The 11,674-nt window shown below is 42.4% G+C and overlaps 1 protein-coding gene across 1 annotated transcript in view; it reads right to left on the bottom strand.

Moving 5' to 3' along the window:
- The window catches only part of GNB5 (G protein subunit beta 5), a 28,989-nt gene extending 26,766 nt beyond the window's left edge, over positions 1–2,223 (bottom strand). The window contains exon 1 of the mRNA XM_054041412.1: positions 1,811–2,223. Within this exon, the coding sequence (XP_053897387.1) occupies positions 1,811–1,922 (112 nt within the window). The 5' untranslated portion in view covers positions 1,923–2,223. The remainder of the gene's footprint in view (positions 1–1,810) is intronic.
- Between the last annotated feature and the right edge of the window lie 9,451 nt (positions 2,224–11,674).

Genomic DNA, 11,674 nt, shown 5'->3' on the forward strand with positions numbered 1-11,674 from the left:
AATCTATGAATCAAATAGACAAAATAATTGTTTATATTTTCAATTTGAACTTTTAAATGGTGTAATTAACCCTGAGAGTTTTCCGGACGGCAAATCAAATAAAAGGGTAGGACTTCAGATGTCTATTCACATTTTTTCCACAGAGCTACAGTTCAAAATATAATTGAACAAAGAAGGAAAAAGCTATTAAGGCAGGCAGTTTGTCTTGCGGGGAAATGGGAAAAATCATGATTTTATCATGGCAAAAAGTGACAGTCATAATTTTAGATTTCAAAAAAGGAAGTTATTTAATTTATTTCCCCAATAGAAATAACTGTTGGAAATAGTTTTAAAGCACAGAGAGACAGAAGCCTCAACACAGAACTAAATCTATAAAAATAATGGAGGAATTTTGGTCAGTAGTGGGCACACTAGGGTGAAAAAAATTACTTTTAAACGGGAAAAATGTTAAGTCACAGATTTTGTCATGGAAGTCAAACCCTGGGCAAATACACAGCCTTAATCAAACAAAATTCAGGAAAACATTTATTTACAGATCTATGAAGTAAACAAAAACATGTTTGTGGAATACTCTCCACATCATGAGACTACAGCTACAGTTAAAGTTAAGCAAATGCTTGGTTAAACAGAGATGGTTTTAAGCATGTACTTAAGTGTTTTGCTGAATTAAGGCCTCATTGTTCATACTGTAGAAATTATACTGCAAGACTGTATTGATTTATGGTAATGTTTCTATAAGGAGGCCATCTCCATTCAATGATTCTTATTAAAAGGACATTGACAAAACCTATGATAATCAAATTTAGGCAAGAAAATGCCTCATTTACTACAGAAAAGTAGCAGGTGGATTTTTTTTTTAAATCTGAATTTTACATATACTCACTCCTGCCATTCTCCTGGAGTAACGAACAGTGATCACATAAATCACTAGATAGTGGTTTGTATCCCCTTTCAACACAGATTTCAAAAACAAAGACAGGAGGATCAAAGTTGTAATAAGCCCACAAAAGTTACTGGCAAAATCACCCCTATAGTACAAGAAAAATGTTGCAATTTATACCTATAATATTTGTTTTAAAAAAAAAGGAATGAAAAGTAATAAATATTACTATTAATAATAAATAATAATAGTATCTTGTATCTCAGGGATTTCAGATTAACAAGGTTAAATTATTTTGTATTAACCAGAGTAAAAGGGGGAGGGGGATGTAAAATTATGCACGATCATTTATTTGTATTGCAGTGACTAGGGAGCTGGATTACACACTGGATTCATGTCGATGACTTGACAGCTGAATTGCTGGGAAGTTTTCTATCAGTGCTATGGGAGGTTGGGTTTTTGGAACGCGGCAATGGTCCCCTTTGGAGTCACGCCGCAGGGATGAAATGCCGGCTCAGTGGAAACCTCCCCCGACTCCAAGGCCAGGATTTCACTCCGGCTGCTGCCGCCACCAACCGTGACCAACGTGAGCGTCAGACCCAGTGATGCTACTGAATCACAGCACCCACGGAGCAGCAGCAGCAGCTCCCCTCCCCGGCGCAGGGCACGACAGGCGCTCGGGGAATGGCTCAGGCCCCCCCGCACTCAGCAGGGCAAGGGGGGGCAAAGGACGCTCGCGCCGCTTGCCCATTGTCCGCACGCGCGGCAGGGGGGGGCAGCTCAGCGCGTGCCCGGGCGGCTGGAACCCGGGATCCAGCACCTGCGCCGCGCTAGGAACGCGCACTGGGGGCGCCGCTCGGCCCGACCGCACCCCGGGATGCCCGCGGGGGGCTGCGCTGCAGTCCGAGCCGTGCCCCTCCCCAGACTCACGCTCCACATCGTGCAGCTTGGCCCGCTCCTCCTCCAGCCGGCCCTTCAGGCTCTCCGCCTCGCTCTTCAGGGACGCCAGGGTCTCGTTCTCGTGCAGCCCCTCGGTTGCCATCTTTGCACGGCAGGAAGCAGGGAGAGAGAGGCGGGGAGGAGGGGTTTGAGGGCCCGGCTTCCAGGGATGCTGCCGCAGCTCCCGCCGCCTGAGCAACTGAGCCTGGGAACCGCACTGGGCTCCCCCCGCCCCCCTTGCACGCTGACGTTCAAGGCCAGGCTGGCGGCTCGTGCCGCTCTGTGCAGCCGGCACCTGCTGGCCCAGCCCCTGCCCAGCGCGGTACCATGCGCCGCGAGCAGCCCCGTGCTGCCCTGCAGGGAGTCCCAGCTGACACCTGGGCTAAATGCAGGTGCCTCTGTTCCGGGCTGGCTGCTCCTCGCCCCTGCTAGAACTGCGTGAGAACAGCACTGCGGGCTCTCAGATATTGGCACCAGGAAATATTTGCTGTTTCATTCCAGGCTGTTTCTGAGCCCCCGGATTTCATCGCAGCACCGGCTGCTTGTGCAAAGTGGCTTTTCCCAGGTTGTGCTGAAACTCGTGAAAGTTGCACGATTCAAGGCACAAGTTGATCCTCATCGCAGTGAGATTTTAAAATGCAAGAGGCTTTGCTTCAAAAACAGGACCTGTGGTCAAGGTACCAGGCCTGGCAATCAAGGTTCCTCCCCCCCCCCCCCCCCCACCGACCTCCTCCTGCACTGCCATTCCCTTTGGACACCGGGGTTGAGATTTTCAAAGCTGAACAGGGGATTTGGCCACCTGGGAATCCAGATCTCTTTGGCAGCAATGAAAATTTCCATCCCAATCTCCATGTCTCAGTGGAATGGAGATAATACCTACCACTTCTCTGTGAAGTGTTTGGATGCATCTCTGATGGAAAAGAGTTAATCATTATTACATGCCACAAAGTTAATGTATTTATTATTTCCCCCCTCCACCCACACACCATTTTGCCCAGCTCCATCTTTAATTGTGGACACTGTGCGTGAGAGAATTTAGTTCTTTTGCTGTATTGAGGCTGTAACTGACTGACATTTGCAGGGGACAGAGGAGCTGTAAATGGCCTTTGCAGTCTTTCTGCAAAGGGAGCTTCCTGACCATGCCTCTTCTGCTTTTGTTAATTGTCCTTGATCTACATGAAGTAACTTGGTTAATATTGACTCCCATTGTCTCCAGTAGGCAGAAAATAGACAAACTAAGTGACTATTGTTCAACCTGGACAAGGTCCAGGATTGAAAAGTGAGATAAGAAAGTAAGTGCAGCTGCTTTGTAGCCTGTGTGCACATCCCAGATGCAGTATTAGGCCCTGGAGAAAATAAAGCCCTTTTCACACTGTTTAACAGCAGTACACCGTTGGGTTCAGTCTCAGTCAGTTTCTTTTAGAGGTATGTATGCCCTCTAGAGTTAGCACACAGGCTGAGTGCAGAGGCAGCATTCAGTCCTCCCCAGACTAAAGGGTACTTTGGAAATAGTTTCCAGCGCCCATCCACTTCCCAACTTGTACCTACTCACTGGAGAATCCAGTACTTTTAAAGTGATACCAAGGGCACAAAAGCATCATTACTAATAAGCAAGACAGTGACAGGAAGGTTCTAGCCTGTGCTATTTTGGTATCTGAACAATTAAACCTGCTTATATGAAATTCAAGAATTTGACTATTTGTTTTGACCTGATGAGGCGATACGGGGAGAGTTGGGAGAATCAATTCCATTTAACAAAGGAATTTGCTCTATGACAGATGCCCAGTTTTGAATGCTAGGGTACATAAATGTCAAATCCTGGGGGCCTACTAAAGTCCATTGAAATTCTGGTTCTGAGTTCTATAGGAACAGAGCTAAATCTGGAGTGCAACTGAGATATTTCCTGCATTTTAGGATAGTAATGCCAAATCAGTGCCCCATCCTGCCTGCCTTACTCACCGAATAAGTAGATCTCTCTGTGTACAGGAATTAAAGCCCATGTCTGTAAAGAGCTGAGCCTCTCATAGTAGGAGCCGAAAGTCAGCACTGAAGGCGTAAAAGTCATTGGAAGCTAGGGTGCTCAGCAACCTTAAAGGTCAGTCCCAAAGTCCCATATAACAGACCCCAAATTGATTAGACTTGGACTACTAATGTAAGTAAAAGTTGCAGGATTTGGCCCAGAGGATATTGGGTCCTGATGTGGATAGCAGAAAAGGGGCTATATATGTGGTGCTCCCCAAAATGAGCAAGTGGATGGGGATGGGCAGAATTCTCTAGACCCAAGATGTAGGGGGACATGCTGCATCTTGTGAAGGATTGATGCAGCATACATCCCCATCCAGTGGGAAAAGCGAGTTTCAGAGTTATGCCTCACAGGGGTGGGAAGTGGACATGCATCAACTGCAGCTCAAGCTACTAAGTACAATGGTACACTTCTTTCATGAATCGGAACTAGAAGAAAAAATTAACTGACCTAGCCAAACCCTGGGCTATATACTTGGGCTGTCATTAACTAACCCTGCAAAAACAACAGGTTAGAACAGATCTATTCTGGACATGGTATAAAAGCTCCAGCTTTGGATGACAAATATAGAGGAGAACATACAGTTGAGTCACAGTTTTCAAAAATGCCTCATAAGAATGTTCTCATTTAGTAAATAATGTCTAAATCAAGGCGGTTTGTTTCTTCCTTCCCATAAAACCCATGTCTGCTAGAGACAATGTGTTTTTAACATTAACAAATAATACATTAGTAATTAATTATTCAATAAAATAATGAATATTAAGCAAGTCATTAGTCTCTGTTTGCAGAATTCATTCTGCTATAGGAGTGTTTAATCTGAACTGGGGAAAGCAGCAGTTAAAGTGCCACAGCCCCTTTAGCTTGGAATCTAGCTAGTTCCGAATGCTTTCAGATTGATTTCAAAGCACTTGGGCATCTACCACAAGAGCCCCTCAAGTCAAATGGAGTTTAAAAGGGACCTGGGCAGTTTTATAGACAATAACAATACCAAAGCCAGGTCTTTAAGCTTATGTTCAATATTACACAGTTGACCAAGTCCATTATAGGGGGAGGGGTTTGATTTGCCTTCCTCAGAAGCATTAGGTAAGGATAATGGACTTGAAGAGCCAACTGCCTGATTCAGTATGGTAAATTCTGTGTAGAAAGTATTCTGGCCTAGTAGTTCGAGAAGGAGACTGGGAGTTAGGGTTGTATTCCTGATTGTTCTACTGCTTTTCCATGGGACTTGGGGTAACTCATTTAGCTTCTCTCTGCCTGTGTTACTTAGCTGTAAAATGCAGAGACTGATTGATCCAAAGTTCTCAAAGTACTGTATGAATCTACAAAAAGAAGAACAGGAGTACTTGTGGCACCTTAGAGACTAACAAATTAATTAGAGCATAAGCTTTCGTGGACTACAGCCCACTTCTTCGGATGCATATAGAATGGAACATATAATGAGGAGATATATATACACACATACAGAGAGCATAAACAGGTGGGAGTTGTCTTACTAACTCTGAGAGGCCAATTAATTAAGAGGAAAAAAAAAAAAAAAAAAACTTTTGAAGTGATAATCAAGCTAGCCGAGTACAGACAGTGTGATAAGAAGTGTGAGAGTACTTACAAGGGGAGATAGTCAACGTTTGTAATGGCTCAGCCATACATAGAGCTTATGCTCTAATAAATTTGTTAGTCTCTAAGGTGCCACAAGTACTCCTGTTCTTCTTTTTGCGGATACAGACTAACACGGCTGTTACTCTGAAACTTGTATGAATCTAAGTGACTATATAAGTGCAAAGTACTATTGTTTTTATAATGCCAGAAGAAAACCACTGGAGTTGAGGCTGGGTACATATCAGTAACTTAAGGGTATAAACATTACAGGGATGTGGTAAGTATTCCCCAAACAAGCATTACAAGTCCAGGAAATTCAGAGTTAAGGTTAAACACAAAAGAAATCCAAACATAATAAGGTCTGGAAGTGCACAGTAAAAACATCCAAACAAACTCAGCTTCACTCAGTAGTAATGCCATGCAATAATTATACAATTATGGTTAGTGCTAAGTAGTGTTTATAGCCACAGATCAGATTAAACTGATTTTAAAGACATTAGATTTTTTCATTTATTTTCCCCTTCATGGTGCCACTACTACTTGGTGTTAAGGTTGTTTGGGTGCCTTAACTACTCACTTCCATACTTCACCATTTTTTTGCTTTCTTTAACCTTAACTCTGATCTTCCTGGGTTTGTACTCAACAATGGAACCGTGACTTGTACCTCTATCATGAAATAGTTTGGCCAGCTGCTCACTCTGAATAGTTGTCATGATGAACAATAAGAATGATTGGATATAGAATTATCCTACAAGAGTGAAAAAAACAAAAACATGACGCACGGTCCCTTTTGGGCATCTTGTGCTCACCATAAATCCCAAAACTAGATTGGTAAAGAAAGACCTCAGAGATAAAGGGTGATCTAGCATAAAAGCCAGTTGGCCTAATGGACTGAACACATGACTGGGAACCAGGAATTCCAAAATTCTATAATCCCACATCTGCCACTGACTGGCATAGCTTTGGAAGAATCACAAAGGACTTGATTTTTAAAATTCCATGTGAGCAATTGAGTCCTATATTTGTATCTGTAATTAATTGTTTGGATATGGAAATCTGGTAATTGCATATGGAATTAACCAAAGACATGAAACTAACTAGCCAGTTATGCCCACAAATTACTGATTTCTGTACAGTCATGACAAATACATTGCTAAGTAGCATTGCACAATTAAATGCTTGTGCATATTTTCACGTACAAAAGCATGCAGGCAATTTTAAAAATCAGACCCATCATCAGTTTGTAGCTAAGCTTCCCTGTCCGTGAACCTACATTTCCCCTTAGCTCATTAGTTAATGCTTGTACAGAAGTTAGAAGATGCAAAGAGCTATAGAAATGCCCATTATTGATATGAAAGCCTTTATCGCAAAATAAATATGCACAAGCAAGACACAGCAAGCCCTGGTGCTGTTGCCAGTGATCATTCTCCAATTTTAATAGGGAGCCTAATGTACCCTGTGTTATGAGGAATGAATGTACTGAGGCAATTCTTCCTTAAGCATTAGTTTGCTTCCACTTAATAGACTCTTATGTCCTAATTCCAAACAGTAAGGCTGGGTCTACACTACCCGCCTGAATCGGTGGGTAGAAATCGACCTCTCGGGGATAGATTTATCACGTCCCGTTGGGACGCGACAATCGATCCCCGAATCGACGCTCTTACTCCACCAGCGGAGGTGGGAGTAAGCGCCGTCGACGGGAAGCCGCAGAGGTCGATTTTGCCGCCGTCCTCACAGCGGGGTAAGTCGGCTGCGATACGTCGAATTCAGCTACGCTATTCACGTAACTGAATTTGCGTATCTTAAATCGACTCCCCCCTGTAGTGTAGATGTAGCCTAAGATTCTGCTTTCTACAGTATGAGCAGCAGAGAGAAAGCTGCAAGAGTCTTAATATGGAAAACAGTCTCTTACTGCAATTTCAGCAGAGGTTTATCAACTCCGTAGAAAAACCAATTGAGTAAACTGATATTTACCCACTGTTGGCCAAGTAGGACCCAGATAAAGGGGCATATTCAAAGTCAAGGGAAGCAAATGGATAGAGGGAGAGGTCTTTTGTTTTATAGCCATTATATCTAAACATATTCCTCATTGGTTTGAATGTATTAGAACGTGCAAGGTTTCAGTAGATAAGCTTTGCTCACTGCATCATACACAGCTGCTATTTCAGCATTCGCACTCTCCACCAAAGCTCGGACAGTGCTTTATAAACACAGCAAACTAAGCCTCGCAACATTCTCGTGAGGATCTTTGTACCCACCGCTGAACTGCAGCAACGTGACATTGCTCAATAACACAACACAAGTTCAGGGTAGGAAGCAAAGAAGAATACTTTCTCCAATGAATACTACATGGGGAATTCAGATAGGCAGAACATAATGACCCAATATGGAACTTGGCCAGGACACCAGTGTGACAGTACCCTTTTGGTAAGAATAGGGATGTAAACTGGCTCCTTACTGGCCAGCTGTGTTCATAGCCTCATTTTTGTGGTTTATCCAGAAGACAGGAGCTTCTGACTGCACAGTGCTCTTTACTACAACACTGGGACATTGATTCACAATTAACTCAGAGGGAAGGAAGAGACACCTATAATTTCTCCAACACCAACACCTAGGTGTTCCTTGTCAGGTCTCCATCCAAGTACTGAACTCACCCACACCTGCCTAGCTTGTGAGAAATGAAATGATCCTTGTACAGAGCAGTCTGGCTATAGATCATGTCGAAGTTCAGGCAGGTTGTGGATCATATTCAGGTTCACTGTGGTAGGTTAAGAAAGTCGTATCTGCTGGTCTCTTATGAAACAGCTACTTACAAAAACCTCATGGGGTTTCATCCAGTGTTTATTTTTTAAGGCTAATGGGCAAAACTGAGGTCTGATGTAATTCCACTGACCTCATTGGAGTTGTGCATGGTTACACCAGGGCTGAATTTGGTCTGGCACATTTTACTTGCGGAGTTAGTGTGTGTGATCTTTTACCATATATGTGAAAAAGCAGATTGCTGCTTTCCAACAGGGAGCGAAAAGTTGTCTTTGCCCCACCCCCTCAGAATTCCATCAGGTGCTTCCCAGCTGTAGCTGAGGACTGGGTCTCATGGTTTCATAGCCCACTAATGTCTAACTGAACACATCTGACCCCAAATTTTCACATTATTTACTTTTGTGTTCTCTCTGGCAAAGGCTGTAACATACCATTTCCACACATAACGAACAGTAGTTGAGTTGTTCTGATTTGATGTAAATTCCCCTGAGGGGTTTCTCTTTGGAGCACTTGTCACAAGGACCAAACACAATTGCCAAAAAGGTCTGGTCACACATCTTTGCTGTGGGACAGACCTGAAAGAGAGAGAGGAGAAAGAGGGAGTGCATTACAGTCACATGACAAACCTTTCCCATATCCTCCCAGTAGCTAATGGATCTTAGACAATATATAGACAGCTGTAGGCTGGATAAGCTCTCAGCAGCTTATCTCTAAAGCTTGATAAACTGTCACTAGCACATGCCCTGAAATGGTATTTTTATGAGGAAACAAATAGTAGCACCCTTTTGTTATAGTGCATGGAATATTTTTTTCTATTTGTAATGTCTTATTCTGGGTTCTGGTTTACGTAATGGCAACAGAACCTTAATAATCAAATGACATGTAACAATGGATTAAGCTTCAGAAGGGCCCAGCCTTTACCAACATTGATTGTTTTTCCACCATATATTTTAAGCAGTCTGTCCTATTCATGACCATTTTCAAAACTGAAAAGGTCCCAAATGCTTTTACTAGCTGTACAAAATAGGAGTAACGATGAGATGGTTTGAACAGAAATTGGCATTTCAGGATGCTGGAACATTTTGAACCCATTTTTTTGTCCATGGAGCCAGAGTCATTGCTGTGACTGAAGGCGTTTAAAGAACTTTCCCCATCTTCAACAGGGAGTGAAAAATTACTGCTTTAAAGGCAGGAAAATGAGACAAATGCATAGAACATTCTCATGTAAAATAATGTATTGAAAAATGTAGGCAAGTAAAAAAAGACCTGATTCAATATTCTGTGAAAAAATAATAAAAAAATGTTACACAGATGTGACACAATGAGATTAGTGTTGATTACCATTACAATGTTTTACAAGGGCAAAGCAAAATATGACTAAAAAAGTGAACTCACGTTTTGCTAGTTTCATTTTGCATTAAAAAAAAAAACCCTTATATTTAGGGCCTGATCCTGCCACTCATGCTCAGATTGAGTTGCACTTTTCTCCTGAAGCAGTTCCATTCATTTCAGTGGGGCCACCAGAGGAGTAAGATATTAACACCCAATGGGTGAAATCCTGGCCCCACTGCATTCAATGGGAGTTTTGCCATTGACTTCATCGGGGCCAGGATTTCACCCAAAGTGTGTAAAAAGGGCAGAAACCAGCCCATACATGATCTAAAATGCATGACATGATGATCTTGCAGTTTGGTCAACTTTGAACCAAATACATGAATTCAAATGGGCTTATTTCCCCCCATTTAATGAAAACGAACATCTTAGGTGGCATTAAAGGGAGGTTCTTAATTTAATATTTTATGAACACTGGGGCTGATGCTGCAGCCTGTCACTCACACAAGTAGTTTCTCTCATGCAAGTATCCATTGCCATTAGTGGGACTACTCATGTGAGTAATGGCTGGCAGAATCAACCCTATGGTGATTATACTACTCATTATACTGGAGATCAAAGAACTGTTGCCAAAATATTCAAACATGGGTGCCTAAAGCTAGACATTTAAATCAACGTATCCTGTTATTCAAGGGTGCTGAGTATTAGCAGTCCCCGATGAGGGCAATAGGAGCTGCTGTTGCAAAGCATCTATGACAATTGGGCCACTTTGGGTAGGTGCCCTAACATGGATTTAGCTGCCTAAATGTAGGCACCCAGGTTTGAAAGCACTGGGGGTTATATCAGGTTTTGATAGAAAAGCTTTCCCTTCAGGAGTAGTGTAATATGAAAGTATGTTAACATTCTACAGTCACAAATGCTGAACAAAATAAAACCACTGGTGTTAAAGAGACAGATATTTATTACACGCACACAACAAAATGTAATGAAGCAAAAGCTTTGAACATAAAATGGGCAGCATTCATCCTTAGTGAAACTCTCATGAATTCAAGGAGGTTATGTATCAAGGATGAATCAGGCCCGATGTCACTGTCACTTCAATAACTACTATACAATATACAGTATAATGGATGAGAAAAGCTAATAAAATTCCCAGTTAATTAAGAATTAGTATCAGATATTGGTATCAGGACCTCATCTGATATTTGACATTCTGATAAACTAATTTGCAAATACAGTGCCCTTTGCGATAGTTATTTCCCTACCGTTTAAACAGAGCTGGCTGAAAAGATCCCAACTTCAAACATCCTGCTGCACCTTGGCCTGAGATTTTTCAGCCCTATTATGTCATCAAACATTTGTGGTAGCTGTTTAAAAAGGGTGACCTGGTGAAATACACATTACCCATTTGATACTTGCAGAGCAGCTATTGTATGCTAAATGTTGCAAAGGAAGATAGAAAATTACCTACCGTTCACAGGACAAACACTGGACACTTCAGAAGAGGAGTAAATAAGCTGCGTGTAACTGGAAGTGTAGAAGGGCAACCGTAATACTAATCATCTGCTTAGAGGGGTATTAAAGATCAGCTTTCAGTTTCCTACTGTACTATCTTAGTTCAGCCAATGTTCCAAGGGCTAGCGGTTTTACCCACAAATCTCTGGACAAAACTCCCCACTGACGTCCATGGGGATTCAGACTAAGGAACAAGGTAAGCGTAGGATCCTACCTTTTAAACACACCAGGTTTTGTCCTCTCTGCTTCCTGTAGTTGCCAGTATTTTAGTTTCCAAATGTTAAAGTTCAAAAGAACTGACTGTGTGAATGGCTGCATAGTATCTTTCCAACCACTGCAGATGCCAGGTTGCCACTGTAAATTCTCCATATATTTCCCCTCAAACTTTTAATGATAATTAAGACAAGGAGTGGTGGAGGAGAAATGGGAAAGGAGACCAACTCATTGATGTAGGCAGGAGCCTGGAAATTAAAAGGAGACAGGATGCAAAAAATTCCAGAGGACAATGTAACTGTGTAACTACATACAGTAAGCATGTAAGTGCTTGAATTTGTATCCACTGAGCCCACTGGGAGTGTTGCCATTCATACCAACAGAGAAGGGGGCAGTCCCTAAGAGCAGAGTAGTAT

The sequence above is a fragment of the Malaclemys terrapin genome, chromosome 10 (assembly GCF_027887155.1).
Source record: "Malaclemys terrapin pileata isolate rMalTer1 chromosome 10, rMalTer1.hap1, whole genome shotgun sequence".
Taxonomy (NCBI): Eukaryota; Metazoa; Chordata; order Testudines; family Emydidae; genus Malaclemys; species Malaclemys terrapin.